This window comes from Cyprinodon variegatus, unplaced genomic scaffold (genome assembly GCF_000732505.1).
Source record: "Cyprinodon variegatus isolate N-32 unplaced genomic scaffold, C_variegatus-1.0 Scaffold345, whole genome shotgun sequence".
Lineage (NCBI taxonomy): Eukaryota > Metazoa > Chordata > Actinopteri > Cyprinodontiformes > Cyprinodontidae > Cyprinodon > Cyprinodon variegatus.
In genome coordinates this window covers 620,599-641,013 of record NW_015150798.1, presented here as the reverse complement: position 1 = coordinate 641,013, position 20,415 = coordinate 620,599, and the positions used below count along the sequence as shown (strand labels likewise).

At 37.3% G+C, this 20,415-nt stretch overlaps 1 protein-coding gene across 3 annotated transcripts in view; it reads left to right on the top strand.

Moving 5' to 3' along the window:
• The window catches only part of pak1 (p21 protein (Cdc42/Rac)-activated kinase 1), a 70,600-nt gene that overhangs the window by 34,542 nt on the left and 15,643 nt on the right, over positions 1–20,415 (top strand). For all 3 annotated transcript variants that reach the window (XM_015385683.1, XM_015385682.1, XM_015385684.1), the window contains 5 exons: positions 8,404–8,623; positions 12,635–12,729; positions 16,353–16,500; positions 16,726–16,763; positions 19,245–19,358. In XM_015385683.1, coding sequence (XP_015241169.1) covers positions 8,431–8,623; positions 12,635–12,729; positions 16,353–16,500; positions 16,726–16,763; positions 19,245–19,358 — 588 coding nt within the window. In that variant the 5' untranslated portion in view covers positions 8,404–8,430. The remainder of the gene's footprint in view (positions 1–8,403; positions 8,624–12,634; positions 12,730–16,352; positions 16,501–16,725; positions 16,764–19,244; positions 19,359–20,415) is intronic.

Here is a 20,415-nt window from a genome sequence, read left to right as displayed (position 1 = left end):
TGAACACGTGTGTAACAAGTATGAAAAGCCATTATCAATGGAACCCCAATTATCAAGTCACCTTGACGAAAGACCACTGGAAGTGACTATTTCACACAATTGGAACTAAAGATTTTAATGCAGAAATGAAAAAAAAAAATGGAGAATAAAAGACAGAAAAACAGCACTACAGCTGCAAAGTAGAGGAAGATGATTGTCAAGTTAATGTGTAGTTTAATTTGTGGGCTACTGCAGGCCGTTTAACAATTATTAGAAGCACTCTCCTCTGTGTTGTTCCATTTGTAGATCACTAAAATAAGATTCTTCTTGATCAAAATCCAATTTCTTGACTGAAGTGTAATAATAGAAGAAATTTAAAATGACATTTTTGCAGCAGAAACTGAATTTCAGAAAGTTAAAAAAAAATTTTTATTTTTTATATATATACTATTTTTTTTTTTTACCTCATTAAAAACTCATTATATTCACTTCCAGCTGCCAAGAACAGCAGCGTGAAATGGCCCACAGGGTACCCGCAGCAGAGTTTTCAGTGGGGATTCCCAGCGCTTTGTATATACAGAACAAAGCAGTTTAACAAGCAGTGAGTTGAAGCGTCACAGCAACTTAACCAGTGTTTGACCCAGCGTCCAAATTTCGGCCTTCAGATCATGTTCAGTGTGAACCCACTGTAAAATAATTCTGTCCCTGACAAATTTCAGTCCCTTGCTCAGTGAACCAACATGCCTGTCAACAGGAGCACAGGTCTGAACACTTGTTGATCATCACAGAAACACTTGATTTTATAGATTTCCTCAAATTGTTGCTAAAAAAATGATAGGTCATTAGCTCCATCAGGCTCGTTTTTATTTCTATTTATTTTTCTGGCAGCTGATATTTTTCTGTATTTAATGGAAGGGTATATACATTTTTAAGCACAACTGTAAGTGCTTTAATTTGTACCTCATGGTCACTTCTTATGGATTCAGAAATTGTGTGCTTTTTTTATGTGTAATTATATACTTTTCTAATCTAGGTTCACAATTTTTTTTAAAATAATGACCATTTAGATTCATTGTTCTTGTACACTAGAAGTGAGATTTAAATAATCTTTGAAGCCTTAAGGTCATACAACTGTTTTACAGTTAGACTAAAATGATACAGTGGTTTTCTAGTCCTAATGACCCTTCTGAGAGCTGGAATCAAACCTTCAGCCTTCCAATGGGAAGCAGACTTTTCCACCCAGTCATCCACTGCCTCACTGTTTTGTTGCTTTGCCTCTGAGGCTGAACGGTGACTGTGTAGCTTTATCGTCTGCCTCTCTAGCTACGGGGGTTTATCAATGTTGTCGAATTAGCTCGTATGAAAGTAGCAATGTTTGGGTTTCACTTATTATGATTAAATGGGCAGCATGTAGCTAAAGCCAATGCCGATCAGAAAAACTTTTGTTTGTTTTTTCCATTCTAGCTCTCATTGCAGATATCATAGTTTTGAGTCAGACTCCTCAGAGTCCAGATGAAGTAATCTAAAGAGGGAGTAATGGGTTTCAAGGCCTAGAACACTTCTGTAACAGAAAACGATGTCTGCTGGAGGAATGAATGGGTCAGGTTTGACAGCTCGGGTGATTTGTGACTCACAGAGAGGCTCTGTAATCATCTCCACAAGGTTCTCTCTCCTAACTCAGGATATCATCTAAGGTCCCTGACAGCCTGGTATCTTCTCATCACTCAGACTACCTAAACAAACATAAATGGGACTATGCTGGGTGAGGAGTCTGTACATCAGAAACTACATTACCCTGCTTCAGATGAGTTTCTTCTCATGTAAAACCTTAAGATGTTGTACTGCCTCAACAAAAAATGTAAAATCAAGTTTTTTTTTTGTTTGTTTTTTTACTTTAGATCTAGAAGGATACAGTTGTTAAATGGTAAGACAAACTTGGTAACCAAAAAGTTCTGAAAGCTAAAACATTCTTCTCTAGTTAAGGGATTTGTTTCTACATCTGTGGGGAAACAAATCAAAGACGATGTTTAATCATGTTTTTTATGACTTCGTTTAACTTTTTGTGACTTGTTTACAGATGTATTTATTCCATACATTTCTGTACTCTTTTGTAAGTCTTAATGTACCTTTTTACCATAACTACAGTAAACCAGATGTTTAAAATACTTCCATTTTTTATATTAAACATATTCTGATCGTAAATTTGTTCTCTTTCAGTATAGATGAAAAGTCAACAGAATAAACTCAAATTAAAATCATGTGTGTCTAAAAACGTTCAGATTTCTTGAATATGACTGTAATGGAAATAGTTTTTAAGCCTTAATACCGATGACATTTATATTCATTTTGACTGTGGGTTGTTAAATATTTTTCAAGAACAGTTGTGTGTAAAATACATTTTAGTGCTTTCTGGTTTCAAAAACAATTGAAACAGCAATTAAATGCTTCAATCTGCATAATAAAATATGGGTATTTCTAATCTTTAATTTTAAGATAAAAAATAAATATTGATAGAAAATATTTGTGTTTCAAAAGATATTCTAGTGAAATTTTTATTTCACTGTACAAAACATTTTTAGGTTAACCTAGACAGAGATAAAACATGTTTCCCAAAATTTTAACGGATCAAAAGCTGATGAAACAGGAGAATTTATATATTTTTTATATACTTACCGGTCTGAATCCATCCATCAGGTCTTATCCAGAGAGGACAGTTTTTTGTTGGTGAAGGATTATACCTCCTGTTTTGGAGGAAAAACGCCAAGTACATTTTTACTCAAAAATATTTTGTAATATAAAATGAAGTATTATTAATAAGACATTTTCAGAAAGTGTAAATTGTCCTTTGTGGATGCAAAGGGAAAAAAAGTAGAACTGCTTCAGCCAGCTGACTGGCAGTGTATCGGATAAATGGGAAGAGCAGCTGAGTGTTTACCCTGCGCTGGATCTCATTAGGACTATAAACCATATCAGCAGTATAATGGAAAGTTCTAGCGGTTTTGAACAGGAAGTAAAACCTTCTAAAGTTTGTAAAACTAGATTTTTATTTAACTTAAGGTGCATTAAAGCCGTAACTGGATGTTGATGTGTTAAGCGATTAATTTAAAATCAAAGATTAGGTCCTTTTGATTATATTTTTGGTAAAACATGATCTGCTGTTCACAGACCAGTTGAACTGGGCTGATTCCAGTTTGTTGGTAAATCATTAATCATCACTAATGGTATATTTCATTCCTACATAGAATGTTTCAGACAATTAGAGCGCTATCTGTTCTCACCCGTGCAAACATGTAATCAGATCATTGAACACTTGCTGGTTATGGATGGATTATAACTAGTCTTCAGTCATTTGCCCAGGAATGTATTGTTCAATATTTTATAATTTGTCAGAAGTCTACGTTAAAGTTGCTGGGTTCGGGTTAGGTTGTAGGACCTGATATACTAAATCAGACAGGGTCTGCTGCCGGTTAGGGAAGCCTCGTTAGCAGATCCAGACCAGAAAGGTAACTGTATGCTTTTGTTTGTGGTCTAGCAGACAGTATGTGGGTTTGTTTGGAAACGGGGATCTGCTGAAACTGACAGCACTCTTTGAAATTTGAGAAATCTGCTGTCTCCTTCTGTGTGTGTGTGTGTGTGCAAAGGCAGACAACAAAGACTCCATCACTTCCTTCTAAACAATGACTGTTTGTATGTGTGATGGCTGCTAAGCCAAACACACTGCGTCTGTATCTGCACTTCATGTTTGAGTGGCTGCTCTCGTGTGTGTCTGTTGTGTCAAACAAACAGGCCAAAACTCTGCTGGGGCAATTAGTTGCCTTTCTGTCTGTCTCTGAACTTTTACTACATCTCCCACTTCCACGTGTGACTCACCTCCTGACATCAGGCCTATGTCACCATCTGTTGGAGGCTGGACCGGGTGAAAGTCCACATGGCTTCATGGTTTCAGTCTCAGTCTCTTTTCTCATTCAGAGCTGAAGAACATCTGCTTTTGTTGAGGTTTGGTTTTATTTCATTAGTCAAATTCAAGCTTTAATCTAATGTAAGTTTTAGAAGTGTTTTGTTGATGCTGATGGGATTGATTTTTATGAGCTTGGGAGTTTTTTTTTTTTTTTTGCATGTACAGTTTATGACAACCAGATATTTTAGATCCAGATTTCATTCAACTTCTAACACCCTGAAATATTACATTACTGATACAGAGAGGGTAGTTTGGGATGACTGCTGTTGTTCTGCTAGGTTTTATTCTACAGGTGTTGGTTTGTTTTTATCTACTATGTAAGAAAACGTTTAGATTAGGATAGGAACAGCTGCATAAAGCACAGCTTTACGACTGTAGTGAGATTCCCATGTAGGAAGGGGATTTGCTATAAAGTCTGTGAATCCATGCAGTCGGCTGAGTTTCAGATTTACTACCACATGGCTCAAACCAAACTTGGCCGCAGTTTTTTTTATGACTACGATCAGATTCGGTTGTTTGTAATGGATTTAATAGACCAGACTTTGCAGGATATAAACTGGATCTGTCATTGTGCTAAATGCCATGATGGGACATTTGTTGTAAATTGGCGCTATGATTTGAATGAAATGTTTTTCAGTTTATTTAGTGTTCGTGCTGATTTGCTCTTCGATTCCTCACGAAGGATTTCAAGTAGCCTCTAAGCTTCAGATAGGCTTCAATGGGATCTGGCAATGTGCCAATCTTTAATTGGTCGATATAATTGTCTTTTTTCTTTTAAGTCTGACCTGCCCACTCCTATTTTTTATTTTCTATAGAAAGATTGTGACTCATAACAAAAGAATCTATGTTCATTTTTTTTTTAATTAACATTTATATGGAGCAAACCTTGATGGTCCTCATTTATGCATCAGAGCGTGTACTTTACTCTGCTGATTGGTGTTTTTATTGATTAGAAAATTGTACATTTCCACCTGTGATGCAGGTGTCATAACAATGCAGAAAAATCAGATGCTCCACTTAATCTGCTCATTTAAATTAAACGCACATTGGTCACAGATGCCATCAGATTATCTTTGCTCGGTTATCAAATTTTAAAACTGATACATACAAGTTTTAATGGTCGGTATTATGTAAAGAATAGGGTTGAAACCAATGGGGAAAAATGTGACCAATATTACAGCAGCAGTAGATCATTTACAGAGGCTAACAGCACTGAAGATGTATTTATCTGGAATAAATTTAGGTCTTTGTTGTAACTTCTATTTTTTTTTTTTTTGTTGACATAAATTCAGACTTTAATAATCTGGCAAATGTTCTAAAAAATGCTATTTTTGGATAATACTGTCAAATTTAACTTAGTTTCAACCCCATGAATAGAAGGTACTCCTGTTTACAGAAGTGGTTTATTTCACGCTTGAATAAGTTTTAGCTAAATTCAATTACCTTGTTACCCATAAAATTATATGGTAGAGTTGGATATACTGAGGAGATTTGATTATTATTCAAGCTCAACATCCAAGCTATAAACTATTTAAATGATATACAGGTGTCGGTGCCTTGTTCTTTTCACAGGTTGGAGTATTTTCATATGCCCCTCTGGTATATCTTATTATAACAGACTCTTGGTAAACTTCACAATGGGTGTGATGGAACCAGACTGGAGAGCGGATCAGATCTCTGAGCATAGATCGAACATCATAAGAGGCTCTCTGTTTCAGAGTTCTTTCTAATTTAGTATCCATTAGAAGTTTCTATTTTAGACAAAGTGAATAACTTTGTTGGATCTGATTTAATTTAGTGCGTCAGGAGCACATCAAATGCTGACATGTTGAGGTGGAGGGACAGTAACAGGAAGCGGCGGGGGAGTGGTGGCCTAGTGGTTAGGGCATTGCGCTTGGAACCCAGAGATTCAGCGTTCAAGCCCCACTCCTACAGAGTGCCACTCTCAGTCCATGAGCAAGACCCTTAACCCCACACTGCTCCCCAGGCGCCGCACAATGGCAGCCCACTGCTTCCCAAAGGGAGGGGTTAAATAAATGTAGAGAGTGAATTTCGTTGCTTTCTACTTGTGACAAAATGTAATTACAATAAAGTTAAATTCTATTCTATTCTTGTGCAGGAAAAGGCGTTAATAGCGTTCCCTCTCTTTACGGTTCAAGTTTCTATAGATTCCTGATTTTTGTGTCTGTCTGTGTTGATTTGCTCGCGTAGCTCCGACCTACATAGATCCTTCTTGCAGCTCTCAGTGTTCAGTGGAGTGTTTAACAGATCAGGTTAGCCCATAGTTTCTGTGTTTGTGTGTTGCTAGAACCAGTCATTAAATGTGATGTTTTTGCCTCTCAGCTGTGTGTGCACACTGCAGGTTACACTTACACATCAAAGTCCATAAATGTGGTGTTATCTTTCGACCAAGACTCGTTAAGCCGTGAGTCAGCACACCCATGTTAACACAACAAACAGGCACTGTGATTCAGTCAGCTTAGTGTTTTTAGATCAAACTGACCACTCTGAGCGAATGGAAACTCTCTGCTTGTTTCTTTGATTTTATTTTTAGAAGCTTCTCCTCCAAATGTAGCCCATCAGGGTAAGTTTATGTTCCACTAAAACACCGGCAACTCACATCCACACAAATATGTTGAATCCCATTTCCTGCTTCATAATGATAAGGTAAAGTAATCGTTGTTCATCTTCAACCAGAAATGTATGCAAAACTGGTATCATTCTGGTCCTATATAGTTATGAAAAATACCCCAGCTTTTATTCTAAATTTAATTCACTTAATCTGTAGTGATATAACACCTATTCATAAGAACTGTTGGCCCCCTACAACACAGGCAATTTCTCAAAATCTGTTTCATTCAAAAAGTTTGTGCTTGAAAACCAGGAATTAGACTTTGGTTACATTTTGCTCTCAATGTAAAGACATTTTAATGATGAATGTTTAAATAAATGGTGGGAAATGAAGTCTATCCATCCCTCCCTGTGATCTGCCAGGGTGAGTGAGGTTTGTACCTCGAGCAGGGTAACACAGAGACACACAACCATTCACTCACACTTAAGGACATTTAAGAGTAATCTTTTAACCTAGTAGTCAGTAGGGGTGGAACGGTTCACAAAATCCACGGTTCGGTTCACGGTTTCGTGGTCACGGTTTTCGGTTCGGTATATGTTGATTGTTACCCCGAAAACCCATAAAAAGTAATTAAATTAATGAAAAAATCCCAAAAAATTAATGAATTGCAATTATTTTTAATGATCCGCGGAAACCCTGGTTCATTTCCGCATGTTTTGCTGCTTTGAATTTGATCATCTCACGCATGCCCTCTACGATCTCCAAGGAACTCAGAGCGGAGCGGACGGGAGCCACAGTGGAGGCTGTAGGCTTTGCTTTGTGCAGGCGGTCTGGAGCGCAGCGGGGCAGAGCGGAGCGCTGACGGAGTATGTGGGATTTCGGGTTTAGCCTGACATGTTGGTCATGTTGCTGTTAGCATAATTAAAACGTGTTGCACAATGCTTGCACACTGTTGCACTTTTATCCACAACTTTCTTTCCGCCGTCATCGTAGGTCCCTCTAAATGCAAAGTGGTCCCATACAGCAGACCTATAAAGTGCTGCTGGCGCGTCTTCCAACTCCTGTTCTTTCCCACTCGCCAGTCCGACACAATTCTCCACAGCAGGCTACGCTGCTTCGCTTCTTCTTCTTGTTTATTACTGGTGGTTGGCTTTGGTAGTAGTACCGCCACCTTCTGCTCTGGAGTGTACATGCTTCGCCTATGAGAAAAAGGAGCAGCGCATGAACCGAACGAAACACATGCGAATTGAACCGAGACAGTCGAACCGAACGGTTTGGACGGTTTTCATAAACCGTTCTATCCCTGGGTGGTCAGATATTCAAACTTTGAAAGGAATCTGTACGACCCTGAGAAATACCATGCATGCATAGGGAGAACATGCAAACTCCATGCAGAAACTCCTTAGGCTGGTTCTTACTTTTAGGCAACAGCACTACAATCTGCAACACTGTGCAGCCCATAAATTATTTTGTTCTTGTAAATATGCATAACCCATATACAAAATAAAGAAGCTAAAGCTGAAATGGTGCACATTTGGTGTCCATATGTTCTCTCAGACCACAAGATGTTCAGCAGAAAGACAGCCAGGAGCAACCAGAGCGGTTTGTGTCCAGGATGTGCGTGGTCTGCCGAGTTAGTAGCACTCTGCCTGATTCTAGACCTGCACAAGACTTGGATGAGGGGAAGTCAGCCCAGATTACCTCCTCTGCAGAGCTGATTGTTTGTTGCAGTCTGGACCTGTTGTGTTATGTGGTTTAGCCAAACCAAAGTTAAAAATTTAAAATGTAAATAAGAGAAAGCTTTTTTTTTTTTTTTTTAAATACTTGTTTGTATGTTCTTGTGTTAGATTGACTCATGTTCCATCCATGCTGTGATTGGTGTGCTTCTGTGCAGGAGCAGCCAGCTGCAGCCTAACTGAAGATGTCTGATAATGGGGAGGTTGAGGACAAGCCCCCAGCTCCTCCAATGAGGAACACCAGCACCATGATCGGTTCCTGCAACAAAGATCCCATCCCCCTCAACCATGGCTCCAAGCCGCTTCCACCGAACCCAGAGGACAAGAAGAAGAAAGACCGCTCCATTCGGTTTATTCTGACTGGAGGAAGTGATAAGAGTGAGTTCCTCGACTTATCACTCAATTAACCTGTTTTTATCTTAAACAACCAACTTTCTTGCTGCCACTTATTAAGTTGTCCTGAAAAGGGAGAGCTGAATTATAGTTACCCTAGGATGGAAATATGTCACCAATCTGACGGAAAATGGAATGACGCTTTGCTCATCATTAAAGTTTAAATATTTAACCTGCACGTCTAAAAGATATATATTCATATATTTTTGAAATATTTTCATTTAAAATTGTTTAAAAAGCACCCTCTATTGGCCAGGCGCCACTGATAGATGGTTCATGGGGGATAATAAGTGTTTCATGTATTTTATTATTTTGATCCTTTTTTCATATTCAGTCCATTCAAGTTGATTTGTAAGAAAAGCCATAATTTAATTTTTAAACTCAGCTTTTTAAAAGATGGCTGTTTATAAATCTGTCATTAGGTGATAGTGGTCAGAGCTGTTTTTCTTGTCAAACTCTGTAGAGATACTTTAGCCTTCTTTAGCTTGCTTTCTGTTTTGCATCAGAGCCTTGTAGTACAGAGCGTACCTGTCTGAACTCATTATGTCTCACTCTGCAGCTTAGTTAAACTCACTGTCCCCTCTTTTTTTTTTCTCAGTCTGCTTACAAAAATCCTGCTTAAAATGTGCTCTAGTCCTGATTTGAAGTTGGCATAATATAAAAATGTTTTCATCCCATTATTTGCACCAAATATTTTTGCATGTGTCAAACTTAAAACATGGATTTATCAGTTGGTGTTATAACAGACACTTCCTGTTAGCTGATGGTTGGTTTATCAGTTCATTTGACAGCTCAGAGTAATTTATAGATTGATGCTAATTTTCAATGCTGTTTTTTTTTTAAGCTAAATAAACAAGGTCACAACATAGTCCTGCAAGTGTTCTGTAAGCGAATAAAAGTAAGTCTTGGGCCGTCTTTTAAAATCTGGCAGTGAAGGAGCCTCCCTAATGTGCAGCGGGAGGTTATTCTATAAAAGTGGAGCTGCGTAAGTTGAAAAAAGCAAAAAACAAACAAAAACGCGCTAGTTACAAGAATGAGCAGAAGAGTTCTGCAGTTCTGTGTTTTGGCCACAGGTGGCAGTATCATCTCCCTCTTTACGCAAAACCTTAGGTGAAAAAAAAGAAAATTGGCACTTCTATGTGAATTTCTTTAGCAATAATTATTTTTTTTTTTTTAGGTCCACTTCATGTTGCCAGTTAGGTTCTGTTACTGTTTTGTGAATTTTAAGCTTTAAGGAAAATTCATGTAATTACAGTTAATTTGTGGTTTAATGAGAGGGTTGTGATGGATTACTTAATGGAGGCCTGCTTTGGTTGTTATGGCTGATTGATTGCACGAAATCATCATTTAACAACTTCTTTTTGTAATTTTTAGATTATGACTTGCCTGATATTAAAACTTGTTTGGATATAGGGGGCAAATACTTTCTATAGCACTGTGCATGCATCCATGTATACACAGTTACTGCTGTAACTGCTTTTGTTTGCAGTAAAAACATCTTGTTAGCCAAAAGGCTATTTAAGCTTAGTAATAACAAATTAGTCCCTCGGCTGTCAGCTTTCATTAAAAACAGGAATCAGTGGTTAACCTGTGGATGAACCCATTAGGGTGGTAGGTTCCAGGGCAGTTTCCTACTATTTTTAGTCTCTGTGGATGTAGAAAACGTATTACACTGAAGTCAAGTTGAGGTAATTTGTATAGTTGCAGATACAAGCTATTCTTTAGTTTGCATCAAATAAGAGAGCAATGCTGCAGAATAAGTGGAATCTCCTGATCCTCCTTCTCTTCCACATAACTGACCCATGAAAGCGTGGAGCTGGCATGAATATCGGGTCGTTGATTTTAGGGAATTTCAGGTCAGTTAACCTTTGTTGTCTCCATTGGGCAGTTTGTTGTAGTGTCAGCAGTTCCAGAACTGGCATAAAATCTGCAGGTTTTCTTTCTTAACTAGTGACTCCTCTTGAGTGCTGAAGCTGAGTTTAGCATCGATAAATACTTCCAGGTATTGATTGTTCATCACTGCTGGATGGATCACGGTGGGGCGGTTTCTAAAATCAAAACAGATTTTTTTTCCTGTCATATCCACATACATTTTTTAGAGTGGAGTATTAGGGCCAGGTTAGAGATTTTTTTTCTTTTTTTGAGAATAGAGTCATAACATTACGAGAATGAAGTTGTAACATTACGAGAATTAAGTCATCATATCACAACCCGTTTCAGAAAAAAAGCTTAGACCTCTGACCAGCATATGACGGCCGACCAGCATCACCAAACAGCAACCTGAGTCCACTTTGACATCCTGCCCAATTTGATGCTGCTGTGCTAAAATATGTCCTTATTGGTCAAACCAGAGCCAAAGTATAACTTCACATAATGCTCCACATTCCTCATTTTAGTGAAGAAATTGCTTCTTGTCAGAGTTGGCATAAAATGCAACTTGTTTCTTGTAATTTTATGACTTTATTCTCGTAATTTTTTTGACTATTCTTGTTACTTTATTCTCGTAATTTTAAAAACTTTATTCTAGTAATACGAAGAAAAAAAATCCCCGATAATACTCTGTTGTAATTTTTAATATGGGAGCTTCATGCCTTTTTAAATCCAAGTAACCACCAGGTGACCTTTTTACTGCTTAGACTCGTCATAATGACAGAATTATAAAACATACATAAATTCAAGCATAATTTAAACATTTATCTAAAATAAACTCTTTGGTTTATGCTTATTAATTGTTTTAGCTAGAAATACATAATGTTGAAAAACAAACATAGTGAATTATTATTAGTTAGTTTTACTATCTAGTTGAACCATTTAGGTGGAGATAATCAAACTGTTTATATATGTTAAAGGTAAGCTCTGTGTTTACACCTTGAAGCTTTTCTCTCTCCGGTTCTTTTTCCCTGAAAAGAGATCACTCGGGACAAATTCTTTTAAATAACACTTCATAACTTATATGTATTAAATAACCATGAGACATGACAACAGATTTTGATAAAAATTGTAATCTTACTCAGATCAGAGAAGTTGCTTAGAGTTTACAGAAGGCAGCTGCTTACCAACCGGGCCCACCTCTCAGAAGTGGCCATGATTAACAGTTAAACAAGCGTTTTATACATCTCCAGTCTGCCTCATCCTCAAATTTTACATCATACACGTTAGCAGATGAGGAGGCATCCATGGCTCCAGCCTTATTAAATTATTACAATTTGTTCTTAGCTGAAGGACACCGCTCTCATTCCATTTCCAAATCTTTGCCAAGTACAAAATGAAGATTATAACTGTATATCGGCGGATGGAGGAACTGGCCTAATCAGATACTCTACTGTGGAAAACATCAGTTCTGACACACAATAGGCAGCTAATATTAAGGTGTAATAAACGCAAACATCATCAATGATAATTATCTTAACATCTATTAATTGCATCAAATTATTTTTTTGTAATTAAAATGTTCATTTAAATCATAATAGCCATGAAGTCAGAACTTTAACTAACTGAAATTTTCACCCAGACATGCAAGTGTGCTTCTCCCACCATTGGCAGGCTACCTCTCCCCTCATGTCCATTTCCAGACTTGGATTACCCATAATACCTTGCAGCCAGCTGGTGTTGCCTGTGTCATTAGTCATCCCATTGGGACATGCTGTGGAGTTGTTATTTCCCTCAGGAGAATATTACAACTCACCCCAACATATGGTTTCTCCTTTGTCATCTTTCTCCCTCAGATTTCTTATACAGTTGTGCTTGAAAGTTTACATACCCTCCCATTAAGAAAAGGATGAATTCACACCAGTAATTCAAATATCAAAAAGTGGAGAAAAAAAGTAAAAATAAATAGTAAAAGTAATTCTAAATTAGTAAAATAAAATATGTATTTTTTAAATAATAAAAAAAATATATATATACTTAATAAATATTGGATTCTCGTTCATTCAATCAAAAATTTAAATATGTTGAAAAGTTTCTCAGTTATTAATTTATTTTTCCCTTTTTCAGCCTATAAGAAGAAGGAACGTCCTGAGATTTCTCTGCCGTCTGACTTTGAACACACAATCCACGTTGGCTTTGATGCTGTTACCGGCGAGTTTACTGTAAGTCTTTGTTACTGTCCCAATCTAAAAACAGTGTGTGTGTGGTTACTAATTAAAGACTGTGAGAAGCTTTGTGTGTTTGCCTGTTAGTTTGATGGACAGACATCACATACTTTGCCAAATAAAGCCTTTCAATGATCACATTAGACAAAGGCGCCTTGTTGAGCTGAGTCACTAGATCCGCCTGACCAAGCCCTTCTAGCTGCCAGTTAAACAGTGTGTACTGTTAAACTCCCATTTGATCTAAGTGTGTGCTTGTTGGTTCCTGGTTTGTTATCTGGGTCACAGTTTATTTGATTATCTGTATAAAAAGAAGACATTTTCTTAGTGTCTGGGTTAACAATGTTGCCTAAAAAAAGTAGCTGATTAGCAAATCATGGATGGATGGAAAATGAAGGAAAGGTCAGACCTGAGCAGACGAGGGAGGGAGTGATGAAGCAGAAACTGAGCGACGTTATGATGGACTGATTCCGACAGAAGAGAGGAGAGAAAGAGCAGGAAAACGAGGAGATGTGACCCAGTTGCGTAACAAAAATACAAATACAACACGACTCCTTCCTGTGTAGGACGGCGCAGAGCAAAAGTCTTCATCCATTTTGCTGTTTCTATTCCCTCTGTCATTTTTTAGTGTTGGGGACAAAAAGAGGTGTTAAACCTTAAGAAAAACCCACTGTGGGTAAAAAACACGTAGGAAGTTATGTTTTCAGGAAACTGGATTGAAAAAAATTCACTCGAGGCTCGGGCAGAATGTGAAGCCAGAGTTTTTAGTCAGCAGTTCTTTAGAAATTATCTTGTTGCACACAGACAAACTGTTATATCACATGGGTCTATCTACCTGGAGCTGATTTAAAAATATAAATGCAAAAGAAATCTCTCAAGGTTTACATTGAAATTGTCTCAATAAAATATAGTTCATTAGAAAATTGTCAGAATTTAATCCGAGGATGACTTTAAAATCAGGAGCTTTGGAGAACCTTTGATTTGGATCAGTGTTATTTTTTTAGATATTCTTTTTAGATTTTATCTCTAAATTGATTAATTAATAAATAAATCACTGTCACTTGGAACAAAGTACCTCTCTAAGTGACATTTTAATCCCGCTTATAGCTTTTTCCTATTTGTTATGTTCTGCTGTTAAAAACACAAAACTAAACCATTGTTCACCATTAACACCTTTTAGTCATAAACTTTAAATGCTGTGAGATTTCTAGCCAACCCTTAATTTAAAAATCCAATATGGCTGCCTTATGTATAAGACTTGTTCCTGCTTTTTTAGAAGCTTTTTACCTCGATAAATCTTTCATACCAACAGGTCTACTCAATGTTGATCCAGTATCTTGAAGCATTAAAACACACTGATCTCTAAATAGGATAGAATAGAATAGAATAGAATAGAATAGAATAGGGTAGAAAATCCTTTATTGTCCCACAATGGGGAAATTTTGGTGTTTACAGCAGCAAAAAGAATTTTAGAAAAAATGGTCATACAAGTGTAGACCTTAGAAAAATGTAAAATAACATAATAGTGAAGAGTTAAAAGATAAACAATAAAATACTGTAAAGTGTTTTAACAATATAAAACTGTGCACCTGGAAAATAAATAACCAATATACAGCTATGGACATTTTTACAGTAACAGATATTTGAAAATAGCAGCAACATCAGAAATGTGCAAAATGACAGTAGCATGTTATTTAACTGACTGAGGTAGAAACTGTGCAAAATCAACATGAATGTAACAACTTATTGAGGTTCTTGGGAGCAGTGATGGTTATATAGTCTTACAGCTCCTGGGAAGAAGGATCTGTGATAACGCTCCCTGGTGCATTTAGTGTGCAGCAGTCTGTCACTAAAGGATTGTATCACTTAATAGACCACAGTCTTGGTTAGAGCACAGATAAGATGGTTTCATATCTCCAATTCTAAGTTTCACCTTAGAGGTAAATAGACGTCAAGTAGCGATCAGCTCTTGGTTCTGGTTCCTGGTTTTTCAGTAGGTTAGTGTTTGCTTTGCTAAAACTTATTTACCTCATATAACCAATAAAGGCTTCTAAATAACCACCATTGGTTATAGTATCAATATTTCAGAGCTTTGGGTCTACAGATAAGCCACAAATTATCCATGACCCTGACAGAGTTGGGTGTTGACTTTTTTTTTTCTTTTTTTTTTTTTTTTTTAGCAAACTTTCGATGTTACTAGCATGCTTGATCCTGTAGAGTGGCCCTGACAGTCCTGACTTGAATCATAGGCCCCATTTAAACTACCCTCTGAAAACCGATTCCCGCCAAACTTGGATCAGTTAACCTTGCCGAGCTTGGTTCCTTACGTCCCTTTACACACCACGCTGGCACGGTTCCTCTCCTCCTAGTGGTGATCTATGGTACTACTGCTCTCTAGATGTAAACAAGCAAACCAACATGGCGGCGCCTGTAACATTCAGGAAGTTAGGTTTTGTTATCATTGTGATATTTCTTTGTTTGTGGAGAGTCGGGTGAAAAAGGCAGCCTGGTGAATTTACTTGACTGAGTCGGCTTTTTGGAAGTGGATACAATAAACAATAGTCTGATCAGGGCTTACAGATGCAGGAAACAACGAAAGATGTTGGGGTTCATCACACTGCTAAGCAGAATCATCACTGGAAATCATGTGGCACAGTAGGGGAGCTTATATTTTTTATGAATGCTGATGTTTCATGATTACGGAGGCTGACTGTAAGGAGATGACGCGGTCTGCTCATGCACTTTTTATCTGAGAACTGAGCCAAAACTGAACCATGCTAAGCCCTACTAATGAACTAGTAACAGTTTAGCGTGGTTTGGTTGTGTCTGGCGTGGTCCGGTTCAGTTGTGCGTGCCAGTTACACTCAACAGTTGTCTCAGTTTCCATGCTCAGACCGATCTCGGCATGGTTTCACAAAGGTAGTGTAAATGGGGCTATAGAGAATCTTTGGACGGAGCTAATGCTAAAGAGTGCTACCAAACCTACCCATCATTAAAGAGAAATATTTAAACCACCTGTGGAGACATGTGGAAAACTGGTCAGCATAAAAGAAAGGTTAGATTTCTCTAATACTCATCAAGATTTTTCAGTTTATTGTCAGATTGTAAAAAGAAATGAATAAATAACGTTTTAACTGTTAACCTCTTAATATCCACCTCATTTCTGGGAAATTCGTCCATTTTGCATACCCAAATGGAAAAGCAAAGAGCTGAGGAACTGTAAGCCCAAATTACATGTGTGATACATTATTTGAAAGCTAACACCTTCTAGTTTCTGAATATATACATGAACACTGGTTGAGTAAAACACCCAAGCTGCATCAGTTCAAACAAGACTCAAAGTTGTTGTTTTTTATTCTCGAAAATAATAAGCCTTTTTTTAACAGCATGCTACATTTTCAAATGCTGCTATAATTGTTCTTCGGTGCTCGCTATGTCCATAAAATGAACTAGGCGGTTGAATTGTGGATAATCTAAGCTTCCCAACGATGTCTAACATGTCTATATTGGTAAACATTTTACCAGTGTAATTTTCATGCATTCTGAGTTATTATATGTAAAAGCTTTAAAACAGGTCCCCCGGTGGGTTTTGAGAGGTTAAATTATGCTGGTTGTTTGTGTAGGGCATGCCAGAGCAATGGGCCCGGCTCCTCCAGACCTCCAACATCACGAAGCTGGAGCAGAAGAAGAATCCACAGGCCGTCCTCGATGTCCTAAAGTTCTACGACTCGAAGGAAACGGCCAACAGCCAGAAATACATGAGCTTCACTGGTATGTATATAAGAACACAATCTTTATTTGTTTTTGTAAAGAGATATCACATTGTAGGGAAATAATGTATCATAGCACTGTTATTAATAGCGGATGACAACATGCAGATGAGGAAGTTTAATTATTTGTAATTAATGTAATTACATTTTTTAGCATGAAACATGATCTTCATCTCTTCAACTCTGACAAAAGTAAGAAAGATTTTCTTTTTTTATCGTCCTGCAGATAAAACTGCAGATGCCTTCAACTCCTCCATCATAACGGTAAGGCCCTTTTCTGTTTACTCATTACTTATTCCACCAACCGGCACATTATGAAAACCAACACAATAGTTAAAAAGGTTTACTGTATTTGCCGGAATATAGAGCGCATCTCACTATAAGCTTCACTGGGATATAAGCCGTGATATCAACTGAACTGCCCCCAACCAAACCTGCAGGGGGCGCTCTACCCCTAGAGTAGGGACGAAGATAAATGATAACTCTTTTTGGCTCGCTGTAAGAGCATTTAAAGAAAGACTATGCTTCGTCAGCTCTATATTTTAGCTTTGCAGATGTTGCCCACAGGTTTGACAGCTTTAATGAGGCAAATAAATGTCAAAATGTGTGAATCCGGGACATTTGTTCTCCGTCGTGGCTGCCAATAGCAGGTGCTTGTGCTAAATGAGAATTCGCTCTATTTCTTATTTGATTTCTGCCCCCTGGGGGTTGAAGCAAAATCCACAGAAAAGCTGCATCTTTACATTAGGTGGTTCAAAGCGCGGGAAAAAAAGAGCTGTTTATTGTCCGCAAGATACGGTACTTGTTCTCAAGCTTTAAAACCTGCATGAATGGTATACATTTGTTTTGCTATAAAAAAAAAAAAAAAAAAAAACACAATCTAAAAAATGTTTCATGTGGAAAAGGTCAAATCTGATGCTGTCCTAAATAAAGCAGTTGAAGCTGGTTCAAAGATAATAATTGTGTTTACACTGTAGCTGTTTCACATTCATTTCCTTTGCCAGACTTCTCTTTGATCTGTTTCTATGGAAACACATTGTAACTTGGCATCCTGAAAATATTTTAGAAAGTTTTTATTTTTTCACTTTTAATCCTGATGCACTAAATAAAATTAGGTGATTTTAATTTTCGATTGTGTGCAAAACTAGCAATCAGACATCTGTAAAGTTACTCTATTTTTAAAACCCTTAAACAGCAGTGTTTCTATGGAGTTAGTTTTGTGTTTTTGTTAAATTAAAGAGAAAAATAAATCTGAAAGGGAAAAATATCTTTTAAGTAAAACAAATATATTAGAGAAGACAAATTTTTACACTGATAGCAAAAACTGATGTTATGTGAGACTGAAAAAAAACTTTTGAGAGAAGATATTTTGTCATAGAATAAATAAAAGACTATCATTTGAAGAAAGATTTCCAGGAGAAAAAAGCTCTCAAAATATATTTTTAGTCTCAAATATTTTTTATTTTTTTTTTGCAATCAGTGTGAAAACATTTCTCTGAAAAATTGACTTTTTCTTTTTCTCAAAACCTTCTTTGCTCTCGATTCAGGATTTTTCTGAAAACGTTTTTCTCAAGTTTTTCTTCAGTCTCAACTTCAGGTTTTTTTTGTCTCCAATATATTAATTTTACTCTTTAAATTGTCATTTCAGATAAATTTTTTCCTTGAATTTGATAAAAACACAAAAATAACTCCATGTTTGCCTTTTGTTTATTTATAAAACATGTATTTCACCTTTTGAAATTATTCGCACTTTTAGTAAAGATGTTTTCAAAAGCCTTAAATACAACCTTAATGAAGGAGCATAGTTTCACCTAGAAACATTTGCTTCAGTGTATTTTGGTTAAGATGGTTTGTTTTTATTTACTGCATCTTTTGTTCATGTTGCTCAAAGTGGTGGAAACCAAAGAAGACGTTTGTTGGCGAACTTCAAAAAGTATAGTGAAATTGTATCATATAAAACAACTAACTGTCTGGTTTTATAGTGTATTTAGAAAAGGACTTTTTAGGGTTCTATTTAGAGGGTATATATCTGTACTCGGTTTAGACTGTTATTTTTCCTCTTTATTCTGTTTCCATACTCAAAAGCTTTATGACAACATAAATGTCAGTAGAATCCTCTAAAAGTCTATGGTCCGTCTGATTTGTGGGCAAAGAGTACAATATTTCAAAGTGTGGGGGGAGAGTTGTTTGATTGAATGAAAGTTTTGCTCATTAATCCTCAAATAGACGCATTCTGTTCTCCAAAGTAAATGTCGTCTGGCCTGACAGATGCCCTCAAACCAAACTAAACGGCTAAATAGAGAGAGGGAGGGAGGTGCTCTACAAGATGCACTTTTCCTCCCTTCCTCTCTGCATTGTGAATCAGCATCTTTCCCTCCTTTCACCATTTGCTTGTCTCTGCAGCTTGGCCACCAGCCGAGCATCTGAATATCACACAGACATAGAGAGAGAACAGGGACCAGCTACATGAGCCCAACCTGAGCAGAGGCTTTAGACACCACCTACGATGAGAAAGCAAGGAGAGAAAGTAGGAAAGACAGACACAAAGGCAAAGTTAAAAAAAAAGGCAAAGAAGGAAAGCTGAGTTTAAGAAAGGCAGCAGGAGATCAGCGTAATGAGATGAAGAAGCAGCAGAGGAAGCCGTGGTGACAACAGGAAGGAACGATGGGTCTGGTGTCGATGATAGTTCATGTAACCATAAAGTCACTGAGGCTCCGCCCATTCTTTTCCTGTGACATCACGCAGAGCTCCAAGGCCGTGTCGGAGACGCCCGTCATTGCGACTGTGTCTGAGGATGAAGACGAAGATGAGGCCGAGCCCCCGCCGGTGGTCGCTCCCCGCCCTGAACACACCAAATCAGTAAGATGCTAATCAATGTTTTCCTCTCAAAGAAAACTGCAAACCGCTTTTTTAATTCATGCATCATTTAAACATTTATCAAAAATATAATATTTAATGTTAAACATTGGAAAATAATTAACACTTGGTAGGTTTTCCTCACATAAAAAAAAACACTGATGCAAATTTCTCTGTATCTAAGTAAACAAAGAGAAAAAGGTTGAAAGGATACTTTGAATACATTTCTAAACCTTCTGACAGTAATGATCTTATTAGCGTAATCCGCACATCCTGATTGTTTGCTATTAGGACAACAAATAACTTCTCACTTTAACTATTCAGTTTTGTTTTAGACTAGACCTGTAATCTCATCGACACTGAGCCAATCATTTATCAGAGGGACCTGTTGTTTTCTAAATTTTTCCTAAAAACTCAATCACAAATGTGAGAGGAAATCTTTCTTTGAGCTGCATTTTTAAACCAGAATTACAAAACCCAAAACCAGAAAAGTTGGCACGTTGTGTATATCGTAAATAAAAACAGAATACAATGACTTGTAAATCATTTTCAACCTATATTCTACTGAATACACTGCAAAGACAACATACTTAACGTTCGAACTGGTAAACTTTGTTATTTTTTGCTCATTTGGAATTTGATGCCTGCAACATGTTTAAAAAAAGCTGGCACAAGTGACAAAGAAGACTGAGAAATTTGAGGAATGCTCATCAAACACTTATTTGGAATATCCCACAGGTGAAGATGCTAATTGGGAACAGGTGGGTGCCATGATTCGGTATAAAAGCAGCTTCCTTGAAATGCTCAGTCATTCACAAACAAGGATGGGGCGAGGGTCACCACTTTGTGAACAAATGCATGGGAAAATTGTCGAACAGTTCATCAGCAAACAGTTCAAGAACAACATTTCTCAACAAGCTATTGGAAGGAATTAAGGTATTTCACCATCTACGGTCCGTAATATCATCAAAAGGTTCAGAGAATCTGGAGAAATCACTACACGTAAGGGGCAAGGCCGAAAACCAACATTGAATGCCCGTGACTTTCGATCCCTCAGGCG